The sequence below is a fragment of the Neltuma alba genome, unplaced genomic scaffold, assembly GCF_004799145.2.
Source record: "Neltuma alba isolate B1F8T4 unplaced genomic scaffold, ASM479914v2 tig00007407_pilon, whole genome shotgun sequence".
NCBI classification, from domain to species: Eukaryota; Viridiplantae; Streptophyta; class Magnoliopsida; order Fabales; family Fabaceae; genus Neltuma; species Neltuma alba.
In genome coordinates, this window is record NW_021634775.1 from 1 (window position 1) to 20,092 (window position 20,092).

Below are 20,092 nucleotides of genomic sequence, written 5' to 3' on the forward strand. Positions count from 1 at the left end.
TGTTGGGGTGGCCCATGTTGAGGATTTGAATCCATTACTGAGCTAGTAAACGAGCCACATGTGAACGCCGGGCACTCAATCTAGCAAAGTCGATTCTCAAGGAAAGAAGGACGTTTGAAGGAATCACTGAAGTTATTTCAGCATTCGCCAAATTTAGTCCTGGGGTCAGGGGCGAGGTTTAGCTATCTATACCTAGATGGAAATGAGTCTTCCTATAATCAAATCTCCCATGAACTGCATGACGTTGTTGACCGTCAATATTATTTACAAGAGAATACAATTTTGCTGTTTCATACTGAGGGATTTGTTTCCTAATTATGCCGTCAGATATCAGTGCACATCCCATCATGTATTCCATTGACATGTACTGCAATAAGTTTTGTACTCAATAATAGTATCCTTTCACGTAATCCTCCCAACAAGAATCTGGAGAAGAGCGGAGACTTGTGTGCTGTATCATGAGATGACGCATATGTAGCAGTGGAGGATCAAAGGGACTGCTGCTGATTATGTGTGGCTGAAAGCAGGGTTATGCACTTAGCCCGTGGTTAAAGCCAGGTCAGGGTGATAAGTGGAACCGTGGACTAGTTTAATAGCTTGAGAAATGAATCTGTGACAGAACTGAACAAGAGGATGATGAGAAGTGGTTATAGTGGCGACTTCTTTGAGCAGTTTCTTGGGAAACCTGTGGAAAGACTAGAATACCAAATACGGCAATTAGGAAGTTCTGTTAGGTAAGAAGACCTTCTATAGCCACGATGATATGTGCACATAATCGTTTGCATGTGGAATATGGAGCGCGTGTGGAAGAATTGCCAATTTCAATTTCAAATTCTGTAATTTTTTAAAGAATTTTAATTTCTAATAAATTTTTAGAGGAAAAAAAACTTGCAACTCTTCTTTATTGGTGCCTATGGGATGAAACCTAAACATGAGCTAGTATAGTGAACAAAAGTATGCATACGTTGTCAAATTCACGGGGCGAGCTTGGCAGGTTCATGCTGTTACCTCAAAAACTTGACTCTGCAAGGATTCCCTTACCCCCTCCTCTCTATACTGCGGAAAGGTGACTTTTCACACGCGATTTTGTGAAAAACGGCACCAGCAGAGTTGAACACAGAACCACATGAGGCAAGGCATTAGGAAAACATTTCCACTTCTAGTCCTTAATGTGAAATGATATTGTAAAAATCTGAAAGTCGCTGTAAAAACTTTTGAAGATGTGTGTGGGTGTGTCGGGATAATGATTCTCAGCTTTCTGGGTGTGCCTTTTTTTTTTTTTTTTAAATTTCACAGGCACATATATTCTTTTATTTTGAGATACCGTGGGACATTAAATATAAGCATGTCTTTTAGTAGGATTTTGAATATTGGTTTACCATGTTATGGGATTAGCTTCTTCTTTTGTAGGTTTTTGGTTGTGCTTTTATTATTGTTTGAAGTACTTGTTTGCAGTTCTTCAGAAAAAAAAAAGAAAAAAGAAAAAGTTTTTGTTAGCAGATCAGGTGAAAACAGGTCAGGCCAGACCAGGCTTTGTCCTTAACAGGCCCCAGGCCTGTTTAGTAACATGCTGGCCTTGTGGTTTTGTAATAGGTTTTTTTTTTTTTTCCTGGCTTGATCCTGTCTTGTGACTTGTAATAGGTCTTTTTTTTTAGCTGAGCCTGGCTTGTATAAAAGCCTGGTCTAGCCTAAGCCTGTTTAAAAAGCCTGTGATTTTAAAATTTTCAAAATACATAGTACAAAATACATAGGCCAATAAAAAATATAAATATACATACGACATAATAATAATTTTTTATTATTATCTTTTATTTAAATTTTAATGTCATGAGTAATATTTTAAATCTTAATTATAGTTAATATTATTAAAAACAATTTAAATTATATATCAAAATTTAAAATAAAATTAGATATAAATACAAAATAAAAATTAAAAATAAAATAAAAAATAGGTTAGGCTAGACCTAACAGGCCTAACAGGTTTTTCAAAAAGCCTAGGCTTGGCCAGCTGACCTATTAGGCTAAACAGGCAATGAAAAAACCTCACTCTTTTTCTATTTTAAAATAGGTCAGACCAAACCAGACCAAATACAACTAGGCTACAGGTTCCTAACAGCCTGTCTGCACTATTTTCATCCTAAGCAGATTTGAGTATGGAAGTCCAATTACGTGAAGGGCCTTGAGATGGAGGGCTTACAGTCAAAATATTTTCCTCATACAGTGACGGAAAAGTTTCGACAATACTTTCGTCTCTCTCTTTACTTTATCTATGCTTTCGTTGACAGTAATGCTACTCTGAAAGGTTCCCATGAATATTAGCCTTCCGTCTAGTGACGTTGGGCGCGACTTTTGCCTACCTAAGTCGCTTCAGTACGAGTCCCACATCATGCAAACCTCTAACAGCTCTTTTGTTTATATATGCGAAGCAGAGGCCGCGGCTCATCCCTTCGGGACATCCGATAAAATCGGAACGATACAGAGAAAATTAGCATGGCCCCTGCGCAAGGATGACACGCACAAATCGAGAAATGGTCCAAATTTTTTTCCCTCGTTCCGATTTCAAGTTTCTCCCCTCCCACTAACTCACTCAAGTTTTCCTGAGGAACTGCTTTCGATAAATGCGGAAAACGATCATATCGTTGGTGATTTTCATAGACAATGTTAATTCCAATAAATTACCAGAGCTTTTGACAAATAAATCGGTGCTCTTACTTTGATATTCGTTCTGGGTTTGTGGGAACTTACAATAATCCTGGGTATTTATTTTTTAATACCAGGTTCAGGATCAGTGTATTTTCTTGGCTTCAATAACTGTGAACTCTTCCAATCCAGCTCCAGCAACATGAATTGGTGGCAACTCACTTTGACTTCTTTTCTGACTTGCCCTGTTGTGTTCATTCATTGTGTTATCTTCACCTTTATGAGGCAAGAAATTTCCTTTTAGTCAAGTTATTGCCATTGCATATCAGAGTGTATGGCATAATGAAACGTGGCATGTACTAGGGGTGTGCAAAAACCTATGGTCCGGTTCAGTCCAATCCAACCCGAAGTGGTCCGGTCCAATCAAATCCAAATAAACTATATAATGAAATTAGACTAGACCAGACCAGACTAGTTGGTCGGGTTGGATTGGATTTTGGACCAAGTGATCGATGGACTGGTCCTGTCCAGTTGAGTTGAATTTTTTATTTTTTAATAATTTATAATTTAGATGTTACCTTTAATTTATTTTAATGTTTTTAGAGATATTTATGTATATATGATGAAGTCTTAAGTTTTATATGATTATATGTATTTTTTATTATCTTAAATTATATTTATCATGTTGAAATCTTGCTTCCTATAAAGAAAAAAATTTGAAAAAAAGAAAAAAGAAAATTGGAAACCTGGACTAGTCTACTAGTCTAGTGGACCAAGTCCAGTCCAACCCAACATCGGGTGACCACTGGACTGGAACAGACCACAGACTACCAAACCCAACCCAACCAAAAATCAGACCAGACTTTGCGTTGGGTTCTGGTTTGGTCCAGTCTTTCCATTGTACAGCCCTAGGATGTACCTATCATTGAAGGATGTCTTGACACACTATATTGTAGGCTATAAGGAGTGGATTTTTAAGACAATTGAAGACACTTGGAATTATTTCCGCTAGAAATTCATTGCACTCTGGTGAAATCATATAAAGGGTACCGGTGAAGGCCTATCTTCCATCAAGTTTTAACAATCCTGAGGTTCAGCGTCATGTGCAGAAGTGATACGTGGCAGATCTGTTTCATGACACTCTTGGATCTGGTTCTGCCAAATAGAGCTAAAGATCAGAGATTCTTATTTTCGCCACAATGATATTATATATGTATATATGTATCTCCCATGTTTGTATCATTTAAAGTTTATCTTAAAGAACTATCTCTTTTTCCCCCATGAATATAGAAAGCCTGAAATCTAGGCATAGCAAGGTTTTATACTAGCATCCTTTATATTTTTATTTTCTGTTCATGTGAATGCAAGAATCTAGTTGGTGAGGATATTGGTAAAGTGATCAGAATCTTTATTGTTTTCACTTTGCGGTGGATTGCTTGGTTGCACGAATGTCAGCATAATCTTTTCTTTCAGTCACTGATTACATTCTTTCCTGGATACTATACACTTGCCGTATAGTTTCTTGCTTCCCTCTTTTTTAAGTCTCAAAGTAGTTTTCTTTGCAGAAGTATATTAGCAGATAAATGTTCTAGAAAATGGTTGAAATGGACAATTCAAGAATGTAAACATCTAATAATTTTCCGAGATGCTGTCTTCTTGCATGATTATAGATTTGAATCCTGTGCAATTTCTGTCTTGGGCGTGATGTGCTTCATTATCCAATGAGTCACTACTTTTGTTGTCAAGAAACTCTGGGTGTTTAAATTGAAGAGGTGATAACATTGTACTATATGAGATGCGTAAAGTCTTAGACAATTGATTCTAAGCACACCATGTCCTGCAGGCATATAAGGAGTGCCTTCTTGGAACAAATGAGCAAACATGGATTTTTTGAAAAAACTATTTAAGTTCATTGCTCTTTGGGACAAGCATATAAAGGGTCCTGGGGAGGTTTATCTTCCTGCAATCTATGACAATCCTGAGGTTGAGCTGCTTGTAATGAAGAGATGCGTGATAGATTTGTTTCATGATTCTCTTGGGTTTGTTGTTGCTGAAATTATAAGGTGAGACTACTCAAATTGTTGGAAATCTTATTTGACACAATTTTGGCTTTAGTGTTCCGTATAATTTCCATAATCATCTATTAAGGATTTACTCTCACATGTGAACCCTTGCAACTTTTTTACAGCTTTGTTACTCTTCTGGTATATATAATTAAAGCTTAAGTTTTATGGAAGTGTTTACGAGGTAGAATCTGATTATCAAGGAGTAGGATTTTCATGAGATTGAACCTGAGACGCATTCCAAAAATGCATTTTTATAAGGAATCATCTTCATGTGAAATCAAGCAACATTCCAAAGTCTTTTCCCTAATTCTCCTTCTCTGGTTTTGCATGGAATATCCATCATCGCATTTTTGATAAATCAAAGATAATATGGCAAATCTTGTAGATACTGATATACTATAGTTTTTTGTCCTCCCGTAACTAGTAGATGATGACTCAGATGCCTACTATATTATTCAAAGATTATTTATAGTTTTACTTCTCTACCTTGTGGCTCCCGTGTCCAGAAAGAGATGAATGAAAATCTTCGATTTTGTGCTATATTGTCACTAGCAGATGGTGACTCAGATGCCTACTACATTATTCTAAGATGATAAGGATGCAAGTTGTAGGTATTATTCCTCAGACGTTCCCCTATAAATACCCCAGCTTAGCTCTTTCTCTAATCACCAAAGTACAAGATCAGAGCTGGCTCCAAACACAGCCATGGCTAAACGCATCATCCCTCTCTTCTCTTGTGTACTCTTAATTCTGTTAGCCATCAGAGCCACCCAAGCAGTGGAATATGCTATCACCAACAATGTTGCAACCAGTGGTGGCATTCTCTTTCGTCACAAAATAGGTGAAACCTATGCCACGCAAACAATGGATTCTGCAGCTCAGTTCATATGGAGGATCTTCCAACAAGATTCTGCTGCGGACAGAAAGAACGTGCAGAAAGTGAACTTCATCTTGGAAGACAAAGATGGGGTGGCATATTCTGTCAATAATGAGATTCATCTAAGTTCAAGATACGTTGGAAGCTACTCAGGAGATGTGAGAAGAGAAGTCACTGGTTTGCTGTATCATGAGATGACTCATATTTGGCAGTGGAATGGTAATGGCCAGGCTAATGGAGGGCTGGTCGAAGGGATTGCTGATTATGTGAGGCTCAAAGCTGGCTATGCACCAAGCAATTGGGTGAAGCCAGGTCAGGGAGATAAGTGGGACCATGGCAATGACGTTACTGCTTATTTTCTGGATTACTGTAACAGTCTGAGAAATGGGTTTGTGGCAGAACTGAACAAGAAGATGAAGACTGGTTACAGTGACGATTACTTCATGCAGATCCTTGGGAAGCCTGTGGATCAGCTGTGGAATGACTACAAAGCCAAATACGGCAATTAGGAAGTGTTGATCTGCAATAAACAGCTTAATATAAGGGCGTGTTTGTCTAAATAAGGAATAAGATAAGATGATATATGTATATGTATATGTATATGTATACCATCATTTGGGTGTGTAATAAATGTGTGGATGCCGATGACCGTTTGTAATGGAAATATGACATGCATGCATGTTGTTAAATGTTAATTGCTGTCTTGGTTTTCTCATAAGGATTGCCCATTTTAGATTTAAATTTCTTTTAGTTATTCTTAAGCAAAATTATTAAAACACGGACCTTCATTTAAAATTTTAATTTCAACTTGAAATAATTTTCACCAAAATATATGCACCTCTTCATTCTTGGAGCATGATATCTTACATATTTAGAAATAAATCTAGTGAGAGTAAAATATTGCAAACTCGCGGGAGATTTTAATAACTTTGATTTTTCAAAAAATGAGAGAAGTAGCACTGAAAGTTGTTAACTAATTTTTTATTCTTTCTTTCTGCATTTTTTTCTCTATTAAAATTTTATAACCCCACTTATTTCTTTTTTTTTTTTTAAATGGAACTCATTAAAAACATAGTCTCGAGCAACAAAATTGAAAAACACTTTAATAGAAGATCAAACATAGAAAATGATTTTGCTGAAGATCATTAAATCGAGAAATGCACTCCTTTAATTTTTTGTTTTTACATGGAGCCAAAATAATATTTTACTCTTTTTCTTAATAAAAAGATAATATATAAATATAATAAAAAGCAAAGTTTAAAGTACTCTAGCATATATTGATACTCATAGTTAGGAATGGAAACAGTCCAGACTTTGTCTTTAACAAGCTATTTAGTAACGTGTTAGCCTGAGCCTGGTCTGTGACCTGTAATAGGTATTTTTTTTTTCAACATGAGCCTGGCCTGTATAAAGGCTTGGCCTGGCCTGGATCTGTAAAAAAGTCTGTAATTTTAAAATTTTCAAAATATATAGTAAAAAATACATAGGCTAATAAAGAATGTAAAATACACATACTACATAATAATTATTTTTTTATTATCATCTTTTATTTAAATTTTAATGTCATAAGTAATATTTTAAATCTTAATTATAGTTAATATTACTGAAAACAATTTATAATTATATATTAAAATTTAAAATAAGACTAGATAGAAGTACAAAATAAAAATTAAAAATAAGATTTTAAAAAAAAAGGCGTGATAGGCTTAATAGGTTTTTCAAAAAATCTTGGCCTTGCCTATTACGCTAAACAGGCCATCAAAAAAATTTAAGTCTTCTTCTATTTTGAAACAAGTTAGGCCAAATACAGGCCAGGTCACAGGTCCTTGACAGGCTGCTTAGCCTATTTCTACCCCTACTCATAGTTTGTATTCAAGCCGAAGGTTGCTAAAGCATTGGAAATACTTTTTACCCCCTCTCATATCTAACATAAAAATTATTTAGATAAATAAAAAAACGAGATAAATTAGTTAATTATAATAAATATAATATGAACTTTCTAAAACACCATTCTATAACATTATATTTTATATATGTCAGCCTATAAATTAGATTATTTAATATGCAAAAAAAAATAAGAAATAAAATATATTAGGATATTATATTTAGAATAAATTTAACATTCAACTAATTTTTATAGCAGGATTAGAGTCCAGAGGGAGTATATAAATTTAAAAACATGGATCTTATAAGGCCGGCTTAGTATTCAATAATGAAATTACGACATGTTCCACTACGTCTTCAAGAACGCAATTACGACATGATCCATAACATGTGATAAAATATGGACGAAATGATTCGAGGGAAACTACGAATAATGGGCAATTTAATTGGCCAGTATTGAAAAGGACTAGTTTGTAGGCATGATAGGAGGACCAGACAGAATTATGCAAAGTGGTATGTGTCGAAAATGGCATATTTTCAAAAAGTGGATCTTATCCCGGCAAGTTCCGCGTTTCTCTGCTAGCCGTTTGTTTGTCATTGGAGACAATTCCATGCACTATTTTTTCTCACTGAAGATAATTTTATTTGAGATATTATTAGCTACTAAATATGAGCACACCTTTATGCAAAAACTTGAATATTAGTTTGTTACTTATGAGAACTAGTCTTTTCTGCTAAATTCAATCCTGTTGGTAACTCGTATACTTTTTTTTTTTTATAACAAAAGTGCAGTTTTTTAATCCTTTAATTTTATATAAAATTTTAGTTTAGTCTCTTAAATTTTTAAAAGGACTAAGATGCATTCAGCATCTCGAAATATTTTTTCAGATGCATTCAGTAATTTAAAGTATTTTGTGATGCATCCAGTATCTTGAAATATTTTTTAGGTGCTTGTGGCACTGTGGAGTATTTTTTAGTGCATCCAACATCTTAAAGTACTTTTTTTAAGTACGTCCCGGTCCTGCATCCAAAAATATTTTTTGGTGCATCTGGCACCAAGGTAAAAAAAATGCTTTAGGATGTTGATGCATCTAAAAAAATATTTGGATATACTGGATATATCTAAAAAAATATTTTGATATATTGGATGCTTTTTAACCCTTTTTAAAATGCGGTTTTCAATTCTCTAATACTAACATTGTTAGTACCAGATAATGATTTTTTTATGAAAGTTATCGTTATTTAAAAAAATTAAATTTAATATATCAGTATTTAAGAATATTTTCTCAATATTTAAATTTAAATTTTCAATATCAAAATTTGTTGTTTACAATAATCACAATGACCCCCCAATATAGTTATATGTTGCATTGGGCAAACTCTGTGCTTTGAGAGAGATGCAACAGATCATCCAAGGAAGTATTTGATTCAAGAACGAATGTAACTGCTGATTAACTAAAAAATTACAATATTTACAAATTATGCATGGAGTGATTTATTTTCTTAAATTTCCTTATAGTAAATGGAAAAATGTGACGATAGCTCTCACGACTCAGGCATGCCAACTTTATTTCTGGCCGGGCTTTTATTGTTTGGAGGGCTGATCCGAGAGGCCCGATGATGAGAATGGGCCTAGAGTTAGAAATCCAGAGTCCGAGCCCACTTATAGCTGGATGTCGTTTCATTTGTTACTTCTGTCGTTTCACATATACCTGAATGCCGTGCTCTGCATTGATATTAGCGCTGCTCTCACTTTTACTTTTCTCTGGTCCTGAGCTAATACTGCAAGTGAGAGGCTTCCAGAATATTTTTCTCTCTCTCCTTGCTCAGTCTGTGTTTGTTGATACTGCTCTGTGAGGTTCCAACAAAGAGATTCCTCCCCAACGCCACGATTTTCCTGTAGCTGTCGAGTTGATTCAGTACGAGTCCCACATCGTGCAAGCATCTTCAGCTCTATGGTTTATATACGCGAACCACAAGTCGGGGTTTGTCCCTTCGGGGACATCCGATAAAATTGGAACGATACAGAGAAGATTAGCATGGCCCCTGCGCAAGGATGACACGCACAAATCGAGAAATGGTCCAAATTATTTTCTCCATCCTAGAATCGCAGTCACTGTAATATGTTCTCTCTTAATGATTTATCTGTTTGCGGCTTGAACCTGGAAAAAACCAATTGGATGTTAGTTCACGAAGTAAGTTCTTTTGGTAGACAATTAGTTATGCTGATTGCTTTCCTCGAAGAGCAAGAAAACAATATGCTAAAAAGAGTGAAGTCACTCCAATTGTGCAACCGTACAGGCTCTTCCATATATTCGTTGTATAGAAGAATCAAGGCCCACGTCGAAGGACACAGCATATTTTGAGGTTCTGGCACTTGAAGAACTGTCGCAGCTGTGCTCATAAAGTTACCTGGTTCTGATTCTTTTATATCTGATACTGCGCGTAAAAGTTGATTGAGTCCTTATTGGTCATGTAGGCTAATGTTATACTGCAACTCGGGGTCTAACTGTTCAGTTGTGTGTACATTGCTTATTTGTGCTTACTAACAAATTTACTTTTGCTCATAGTTTGCGTTAGACAAGTGGTACCCAAAAAAAAAAACTCATTTGTTAATATAAGATTATAATTGTTTTTTAATCTGTTATTGGTGATATAACTGACTATAGATGGACCATTAAGACTTGATACATTTCTTGTAAGCTTAAATGCATATTGTCTTAATGCAGTTTCCAAATTTTGTGGGAATGTGGAGTGGTGTAGGCATACTGCTCTAGTTGTTTTCTCTGACCCTTAGAGTTTCTGAATTTAATCACTGGACTGCTTCTTATCTCGATCATGATGCTAAGGCCGTTCGAGAAGACAAGTCTGCTGACGCTTGAAGTTGGTGGGCTGAAATCCAAGTATCATGACTAGGACAAACTTTCCATTACATGCAGCTGTTATATTGCTTTAGTTTCTGCTCTAATGAGAAGTTATATTCCTGTAGGTTCTGTGAGAGGACCCAAGCACTGATCCATTGAGATCTACAGACCGGTTCTGTCATGGTTACTCAGGAATCAACTCAAGTCATTGATGCAGAATTTGCATTTTATGGACCAATAGGGTTTGACATAGGAGTATTCTTTTTTGTGGATTCAGATAACTGACGCTCTTTTAGGCCGGCACTAGCAGCATGACTTAATTGAAACTTGCGTTGATTTGTTCCTTGACTGGTTTTTTATGTTCTTCCACTGTGTTATCCTCACCATGTCTAGGGTGGAATTTTCTTTTACTCAATTTATTGTCATAGCATAACGGGATAAATTACATGATGCAACTTTGCATGCATTAGTCACATTAATCATTTAAAGGAGAAAAGGATTTAAACACAGAATTTCATGCAGGCATATAAGGAGTGGATTCTTAAGGCAATTGAAGACTGTTGGAATCTTTTTCATGATAGATTCATTAAACTTTGGGACGAGCATAGAAAGGGTCCTGGCAAGGCCTATCTTCCATCAAATTATAACAATGCTGAGGTTCTGCTGCTTGCAAAGAAGAGATACATGGCAGATCTGTGTCATGACACTCTTGGATTTGGCTCAGCCAAAATGATAAGGTGACACTAAAAACATTCTTATTTTTACCATTATGATGTATAACTTCCATGTTTGTATAATTGTTGGTGTGTCACGTTGAAGATTTTGAATCCATCAGTAATGCTAGGAAACGAGCCAGCTGCGAACGTCGAGCGCCTGATTTTGCTAAGATGATTCTCTAGCAGAGAAGAAAGGTTGAAGGAGTTGCGGAAGTTGTTGCAGCTATTCGGCAGTTCTAGTCATAGCAATGTTTCGGCTTCTATAACTTAAATGTTTGGTTTTGCTGTTGAGCACGTGGTTTCACTGATTTATCAAAACGTGGTTTCCAGCGTGAAACCAAACATTTCCGGAGTAAGCTTTGTGCTCAATAATAAAATCTTTCGGAATTTTATTGTCTGTTCGTGTAAATTATAAGAATCTGGTCTGGTGAAGACCTTGATAAAGGGATAAGAATGCCTTTCTTTTTTTTTTTTTTGGAAAAAAAACTCTTCTATGTATTGCTTGGTTGTGCAAATACATGCACCGTTGGCTTTTGTTCTCGTCTTCTAGACACCGGTTACATTCCTTCGTGAAAACTAATGGTCCGGTGAATATGAATATTTTTCAATTGTTGGAGGAATCTTTGTAAATTTGTAAACATATTAATAATTATTCATCTCCGGGGATGAATTTGAAAAACAATAGCTATTTTGAAGTACCAAATTAAGATTTTACACTCGTAAGTTGGAGCTCCTTATTTTACAAGTCAGGATTTGTTTTTTTTTTTTTGGGCCCCCAAATTGCTCTTCTATGCTTGGAAGAATGGGAACAAAATTGTATATAGAACACAATATTCGTCAAAATTTTGAAATAATTAAAAAAATTAAGTTGCTAAGAATCACACATACTGTCTTTAAGTATCCATTGGGATAAACATCATTATCGTTCAGGCGGCGCTTCGGTTTTTTTTTTTCCCCCCTCCCTTTTTGGCTGTGCTTTTAGTACTCGTGAGCAGATGTGAGTGTGGGAAGCCCAATTCTGTGAAGGGCCTAGAGATAGAGAGATCCAGAGCCAGAATATTTTCCCAGTCACTTCTACTAGTTTTGAGCCAATACGGTGACTGAAAAGATTCGAGAGTATTTTGCTCTCTCTCTTTACTGTGTTCTTCCGTTGGTAGCGAAGCTACCCTGCTAATTTCCCACAGATAGAATCCTTCCGTCTTGTGACGTTGGGCACAACTTTCTATCGGCTATGGAGTTGCTTCAGCACGAGTCCCACATCGCGCAAATTCTTTCAGTTTCATTCTTTATATATATGAAGCCCACTCACCTGCTCGTCCCTTCGGGGACATCCGATAAAATTGGAACGATACAGAGAAGATTAGCATGGCCCCTGCGCAAGGATGACACGCACAAATCGAGAAATGGTCCAAATTTTTTTTCCAAATTCATCTCTGAACTGACCGACTTCGTCTTTACTTCGAATTTCACCGCATCGATTTAGGTTTTCCTGAGTAACTGTACATAGAGCAGGAAAAGGCGAATAACTGAAAATTTTGGTCAGGGCAACGAAGAACATGATGCATTCTGCTGTTTCGGCACCTGATTATGTTTTTCAAGGATTGATATTTCACTGGAGTTAATTGTTCACCTCAGCAGAAAAAGACAAAAGAAAAGAAAAGTCCAGCAAATAAATTGGTGCTCTTAATTGGATTTTCGTTCTGGGTTTATGGGAACCTACAGCAATCCTGGGGATATTGTTTTATAATATCAGGTTCAGGATCAATGTGCTTTCTTGGCTTTCAGATGACTGTGGACTCTTCCAATCGAACTCCAGCAACATGGCTTGGTTGCAACTCACTTTGATTTCTTCTTTGGCTGCTACTTCAGTGTTCATTCATTGTGTTATCTTCACCTTTATGAAGATGGAATTTTCCCTTCAGTCAAGTTATAGCAGTTGCTTATTAGAGTACAAGGAGTGGATTTTTAAGGCAATTTTGAAGACGCTTGGAATTATTTCCACTACGAGTTCACTGAGGACCATAAAAAGGGTACTGGTGAAGTACTATCTTCCGTCGATTTTTAAGTTCAACATCATTTGCAGAAAGAGTTACGCAGCAGATCAGTTTCATGAAACTTTTGGATTTGGTTCTGCCATAATGATAAGGTACGACCAAAGATCAGAGATTCTTATTTTAAATTTCACCACAATGATGTAAATAACTCCTGTGTTTGTATCACTTAAAGATCTATCCTTTTTAGTTTTTTGCTATGCATATAGAAAGGCTGAATTCTAGCTGGTCGCAGCAAGGTTACTGTCATCCTTTTTATTTTTATTGTCAGTTCATGTGAATGCAAGAATCTGTTTGGTGAGAATATCTGTGAAGTGATCAGAACCTTTATTGTTTCCACTCTTCCTGGATGCTAAACTCTTGCTAGACAGCTAGAACATTAACAAAATAGCAGAACAGAAATCTTTCTATCTTTCTAATTCTCTATTATATCTCGATCATGAATGTAAAAACAAATTAGTATGTTGGCTGTGATTAATGATGAAGTTGCTTGTGATGATTCTATATCCTACGGAGTGGCAAGTTTTGAAAACGTAAGAACAGGATCTCCCAAGTTCCGATCGAAAACAAAAGACCATCACACACAGCGTCATCGTTAGTCATTATTACTGATACAAAACTTCATTTCTGCGGATATAAATTTAAGATCAATTTTAATCAACGTAATTAGGTACTGTAGGTTCTAGAACCACAAGGTTTATCAAGTCAATCAGACAGCACTCTTAATATAGCCGTCCCCTTTTTTTCCAGGGTATCAAGCAAAGACGGAACTGATGTCCATGTCCAAGTCCAAGTCCAAGTCCAAGTCCAAGTCAAGGATTACAGCATAAAGGAACAAGTCAACAAACAATTACTCCAAATTCTTTGATAAGTCAAACTATAAATTATATATATATTGTTGGATATTGATGATATATTTATATTAGGACAATGGCAATTTTTATTCCAATGATTTAATTTTAAAATTTAATTAGTGATAACTAGTTAAAAATAGAAAGCGTATTATTTTTTAAAGTTTTCACCAAACAAACTGTTTACTTAATCATTATTTTTATAAAACAAATATTAAAACGCCAACTGATTAGATTAGACCCTCTAATTGAAAGAATAATCCAGGTGCAGGCGTGATATAATATTTCTAAAAATTTTACCCGAAAACTTGTGGGGTATTTTGCGCTTGCTTGGAAGAAAAGCAACCTGTTATAGATTCAAGAGGACACCGAAGACAAAAAGACAATAAATGCACGGTCCTTTCTTCATCCCTTGGCAGCTTGCTTTCAGGTTTGGGCAGCTCATTTGATCTGGTCTTATTTGACGTCTCTGAAAGTTCTGAAAAATGTTTATTTTTAGAATCATCATGCCCGCCCGCCCGCATGCATATATAATGGACTAGAGACGGTAACTTGTACTGATAATCTCCCCTTAAGATTAAAGGTGGTGTTTGTTTCAACACAAAATGGCAATCCAGATTTTTTATGATCAATGCTCTCAAATCTCTCCATCCCTTACTAAAATGGCATGATATTGATATACTCCTCCGGCCCTTAATATATGATCTAATTTTTGAGTTGATTTTGGTTCTAAATATAAGACCCATTTCTCATATTTATTAATTTTCTCTAATTACCCTTATGAATACTTCATCAACCATAATCAAGTAGAAGAGGGAGAGGAGATATTAAGAAAGATGATTATGGTGTTTTAGGAAAAATGTGTCACTTTTCTTGTAATAACTAACTTACCTAACTTTCTTAATCTAATCAAATTAATTAAATAGGTCTTATATTAAGAACCAGAAGAGTATAATACTATCTCCGATCCTTAATATAAAATTTCATTTGACTTTTATTTTGGTCTTAAATATAAGACCTCAATCCATTTTATCTCTCATATCTATTCATTTTTTTATGATAGCCCTTTTAATAATGGTAGTTATCACCAATAAACATGATTAGCAAACCTATTTTGGGGAAGACAACATATATTTATCACAAATAACTAACTAAACTTATTTCCTTAATCTGCTCAAATTAATCAACTAGCTCTTATATTTAGAACCGAAGGTATAATACATACATTGAAACTTGAACTTGGCAATTTTCCAGAAAAGCTTAGTCAAGTGAAGCAACATTATATGTTCGACATTTCCATTAATTATAAGAAGTAATATCATGCATTCATGTCATGCAGATAAACAGTGATACAGTTGCATTTATGTGTCATATTATTCTTTAAACTAATAATAAGCTCTTATTATTTTCCCACTATTAGAACACTTTCCTAATTGCCGTATTTGGCTTTATAGTCTCTCCACAGCTGATCCACAGGCTTCCCAAGGAGCTGCCTAAAGTAGTCGTCACTATAACCAGTCCTCATCATCTTGTTCAGTTCTGCCACAAACCCATTTCTCAGACTGTTACAGTAATCCAGAAAACGAGCAGTAACATCGTAGCCTTGATCCCATCTATCTCCCTGACCAGGTTGCACCCAGTGGCTCGGCGCATAGCCAGCTTTGAGCCTTACATAATCAGCAATCCCTTCGATCAACCCTCCATTAGCCTGGCCATTCCCATTCCACTGCCATATGTGAGTCATCTCATGATACAGCACACCAGTTACTTCTCTTCTCACATCTCCGTTGTAGTTTCCAACATATCTCGAGCTGAGATGAATCTCGTTGTTTGTAGCATATGCCACTCCATCTTTTTCTTCCACGAACAAGCTAACCGTTTGCACGTTCTTTCTGTCTGCAGGAGAATTCTGCTGCTGAAAGGTCCTCCATATGAATTGCGTTGCAGAGTCCATTGTTTGCTTGGCGTAGGCGTCCCCAACTTTGTCGCGGAAGGCGACACCGCCGGGGGTGGCGAGGGCGGTGTTGGTGACGGTGTATTCGACAGCTTGGGTGCCTTCACTGGCTGCAAGGAGAATCACGAGAAGCCAAGAGAAGACATGGATGAAGCGTCGGGCCATGGTTGTGTTTTGGAGCTCTTGAAAGGATAATAAGGTGTTTCCTGATGATTTGATTTGAGAAGTTGTGTTGGGGATTTTATAGGGAAGTCTGAGGAATAGCTGCAACTTGCGTCCATACCGCAACAAGTTAGTGGTCATCGACCTGCCTGCTCAATTAATGTTTCTGCTGTCATAGGTGGACACTAGTTGGTTTAATTTCTAATTTCACACAGGGAAAATAAGTTACTTTATTCATAACGTTAGAATAATGCTCACATGTAGCTTTTATTTGAGCTTGTAATTCCAAGTCCCTTCATCTTTTATATAAGATCTTAATTATAGCTGTCTGAACATTTAACTTGACATATTACATTTCTTTCATACTTTCTCTTTCATTACACTCTATTTCTCTCTCTCTCCCCTACTTGCTCTTTAAAGCATACTTTTGAAAAAAAAAAATCATTTCTGACATATTTATCACTTTTAATTCATTTTAATTATTTTCTTGAATCACATAATTTGAGTAAAAAAAAAAGCTGACAGGAATATAACTTAATAATTATTTCATATTTTAGGGCCGTGATTTTAGAAATAAAAGATATATATTATAATTTTGATGATAAAAAATAACAAAAGAAATTATGTTTTTTCACTGAAAAATTATGAAAAAATTACTTTGGAAGTCTTTATAGTTATATTCAGTTTTGAATAAGGTCCTTGAACTTTTTTTCTTCTTTATTGGATCCTCCAACTTTGTGCTGTTAAATCTGTTACTCCCCGCCCTTAAATAAAGATAAATACCGTTAAAATTTTCGTTACACCTTCACCTTCCCCGTCATTCTCCCAACTTTCCCGCCTCTCCGTAGTATCTCTGCTCGTCTTGTCAGCAATGAGATTCTGATATCCTTATCTCACACAACTCCTGGAAAGCAAACCATGCTCTTAAAAAATACTACCTCCGCTTCTTAATATAAGATCTTGTTTGACTTTTATTTTTGTCTTAAATATATGATTCCAATCCACTTTGTCTTTCATATTTATACATTTTTTCCCAAAATAGTCATTCTAACAATGATAATTCTAGTCAATACACTTGATTAGCAAGGATATTTTAGGAAATACAACACCTATTTATAACAAATAACTAACGCAACTTATTTTCTTAATCTCCTCAAATTAGTCAATTAGCTCTTATAATTAGAATCGGAAGTAGTATACATTAAAATCCTACAAGAATCGTTCATCACTGATCTCTTAGAGTAAGACAATCCCCAACCTCCCCCCCCCCCACTCTGTATTGGCTCTCTGTATAATCTAAGAAAAATATTACTCTTCAAGGAACCTCATTTTGAAGTCTTCAAATGATCTCCCTCCACGATCTCCTTATCTCTATTTTCTCTTTTTATTTCTTTTTCCGATCTCTCCCACCTTCCCATCTTCAAGATTGTCTTCATAATGTAAATGTATCGGTTGGGAAGCTTGTGTGAGGGAAATAGTTAAGTGTGAGAGATGAAGAAATATATCAAATAAACAAATGGGGGATGCAGCTGAAATTTTGAGGTTTTCATGAGTTTAATGAACCAGCTTCATACATGGACTCGCATTATCAGAGACGCGAGTCTTCTTGCTATTGCAGAGACGGGACATGGCCGAAGAAGTAGGACAACACAGTGAGATCGAGAATGGTGGGGAATGGGAAGATAATGGAAATTTTTAACAGTGTTTAACCTTATTTAACGGTAGGGACTAACGAATCTAACAGCACAAAATTAAAAGATTCAATAAAAAGAAAAAAAAATTGGAGGACCTGATTAAAAACTGAACAAAATTATAGGACCTCCAAATTAGTTTTTCCAAAAATTATTAATGCTAAATAACAATAACAAAATATGTTGCATTTTAATTTTCCTTTTTCCCGAACGGAAGGGTGCTGGCCGTGTTGAATTTTCCATGCATTGACCTTGACTTGGCAAACTGGTTAGGTCTCTGGCCCGCAAGGAGAAAAGGATTTAAGCACAGAATTTCATGCAGGCATATAAAGAGTGGATTCTTAAGACAATTGAAGACTGTTGGAATCTTTTTCATGATAGATTCATTACACTTTGGGACGAGCATAGCAAGGGTCCTGGCGAGGCTTATCTTCCTTCAATCTATGACAATGCCGAGGTTCTGCTGCTTGCACAGAAGAGACACATGGCAGATCTTTTTCATGACACTCTTGGATTTGGTTCAGCTAAAATGATAAGGTGACACTAAAGACATTCTTATTTTTACCATTATGATGTATAACTTCCATGTTTGTATAATTGTTGGTGTGTCACATGTTGAAGATTTTGAATCCATCAGTAATGCTAGGAAACGAGCCAGCTGCGAACGTCGACCGCTTGATTTTACTAAGATGATTCTCAAGGAGAGAAGAAAGTTTGAAGGAGTTGCGGAAGTTGTTGCAGCTATTCGGCAGTTCTGGTCATAGCAATGTCTGGTTTCTATAACTTAAATGTTTGGTTTTGCTGTTGAGCACTTGGTTTCACTGATTCTATCAAAACGTGGTTTCCAGCGTTAAACCAAACATTTCCGGAGTAAGCTTTGTGCTTAATAATAAAATCTTTCGGAATTTTATTGTCTGTTCATGTAAATGCATAAGAATCTGGTCACCTTGATAAAGCCATAAGAATGTTTTTTTCTCCACTCTTCTGTTTATTGCTCGGTTGCTGCAATTACATTCCTTCCTGAAAACTAATGGTCCGGTGCATGAGGATTTTTCAATTGTTGGAAGAATCTTGGTAACCTTATAAACATATTAAGAATTATTCATCTCCAGGGCTGAATTTGAAAAATAAAAGCTATTTTGAAATACCAAATTAAGATTTTACACTCGTAAGTTGGAGCTCCTCATTTTCCAAGTCAGGATTCTATTTTTTGTTTTTTCAAATTGCTCTTCTATACTTGGAAGAATGAGAACAAAATTGTATATAGAACATAATATGGGTCAAAATTCTGAAATAATTAAAAAAATGAAGTTGCTAAGAATCACACATACTGTCTTAGAGTACCTAAATATTGGGATAAACATCATTAACCGGCTGTGCTTCGGTTTTTTTTTTTTTTTGGGCTGTGCTTTTATTACTTGTAAGCAGATGTGAGTATGGGAAGCCCAATTATGTGAAGGGCCTAGAGATAGAGAGATCCAGAGCCGGAATCCTTTCCCGGTTACTTCTGCTAGTTTTGAGCCAATACAGTGACTGAAAAAATTGGAGAGTATTTTGCTCTCTCTCTTTGCTGTGTTCTTCCGTTGGTAACGATGCTACTCTGCGAATTTCCCACAGATAGAATCCTCCCATCTCGTAACGTTGGGCACAACTTTCTACAGTTGCTTCAGTACGAGTCCCACATCGCGAATATTCTTCCAGTTTCATTCTTTATATGGATGAAGCAGAAACCACGGTTTGTCCCTTCGGGGACATCCGATAAAATTGGAACGATACAGAGAAGATTAGCATGGCCCCTGCGCAAGGATGACACGCACAAATCGAGAAATGGTCCAAATTTTTTTCACCAGATCCATCTCTGACCGACTTCGTCCCTACTTCGAATTTCTCCGCCCCGATTTAGGTTTTCCTGAGGAACTGTACATAGACCAGGCAAAGGCGAATAACTGAGAAATTTGGTCAGGGCAACGAAGAACATGATGCATTCTGCTGTTGCGGTACCTGATTATGTTTTTTAAGGATTGGTGTTTCACTGAAGTTAATTGTTCATCTCACCAGAAAAAGACAAAAGACAAAAATCCAACAAATAAATGATGTACATAACTCCTGTGTTTGTATCACTTAAAGATCTATCCTTTTTGGTTTTTTGCTATGCATATAGAAAGGCTGAATTCTAATCATAGCAAGGTTTTATACTGTCGTCCTTTATATTTTTATTGTCAGTTCATGTGAATGCAAGAATCTGGTTGGTGAGGGCATTTTTAGTGTCCAAATTGTCACTCTTCCTGGATACTAAACACTTGCTGTATTGTTTCTTGCTTCACTCTTTTTAAGTC

At 36.0% G+C, this 20,092-nt stretch overlaps 2 protein-coding genes, 1 long non-coding RNA gene and 4 other non-coding genes across 7 annotated transcripts; 6 read left to right on the forward strand and 1 right to left on the reverse strand.

Moving 5' to 3' along the window:
• The first annotated feature begins 2,441 nt into the window (after nucleotides 1-2,441).
• LOC114752497 (U6 spliceosomal RNA) lies at nucleotides 2,442-2,543 on the forward strand. Its single transcript, XR_003740852.1, has one exon. It is a non-coding gene; the product is annotated as a U6 spliceosomal RNA (small nuclear RNA).
• Nucleotides 2,544-5,389: 2,846 nt separating this feature from the next.
• LOC114752493 (uncharacterized) lies at nucleotides 5,390-6,180 on the forward strand. The gene has a single exon (XM_028941229.1). The coding sequence runs from the start codon at nucleotides 5,412-5,414 to the stop codon at nucleotides 6,090-6,092; it is 681 nt and encodes a 226-aa protein (XP_028797062.1). The 5' UTR covers nucleotides 5,390-5,411; the 3' UTR covers nucleotides 6,093-6,180.
• A 3,276-nt stretch (nucleotides 6,181-9,456) lies between these two features.
• On the forward strand, nucleotides 9,457-9,559 carry LOC114752496 (U6 spliceosomal RNA). Its single transcript, XR_003740851.1, has one exon. It is a non-coding gene; the product is annotated as a U6 spliceosomal RNA (small nuclear RNA).
• Nucleotides 9,560-11,029: 1,470 nt separating this feature from the next.
• Nucleotides 11,030-11,581, forward strand: LOC114752491 (uncharacterized). The gene is made up of 2 exons (XR_003740848.1): nucleotides 11,030-11,068; nucleotides 11,151-11,581. It is a non-coding gene; the product is annotated as an uncharacterized LOC114752491 (long non-coding RNA).
• Nucleotides 11,582-12,362: 781 nt separating this feature from the next.
• Nucleotides 12,363-12,465, forward strand: LOC114752494 (U6 spliceosomal RNA). The gene has a single exon (XR_003740849.1). It is a non-coding gene; the product is annotated as a U6 spliceosomal RNA (small nuclear RNA).
• Nucleotides 12,466-15,378: 2,913 nt separating this feature from the next.
• Nucleotides 15,379-17,694, reverse strand: LOC114752492 (uncharacterized). The gene is made up of 3 exons (XM_028941228.1): nucleotides 17,629-17,694; nucleotides 17,004-17,011; nucleotides 15,379-16,009 (listed from the first exon to the last, which is right to left on the reverse strand). The coding sequence occupies exons 1-3, from the start codon at nucleotides 17,692-17,694 to the stop codon at nucleotides 15,379-15,381; spliced, it is 705 nt and encodes a 234-aa protein (XP_028797061.1).
• Nucleotides 17,695-19,495: 1,801 nt separating this feature from the next.
• On the forward strand, nucleotides 19,496-19,598 carry LOC114752495 (U6 spliceosomal RNA). Its single transcript, XR_003740850.1, has one exon. It is a non-coding gene; the product is annotated as a U6 spliceosomal RNA (small nuclear RNA).
• The last annotated feature ends 494 nt before the right edge of the window (nucleotides 19,599-20,092 follow it).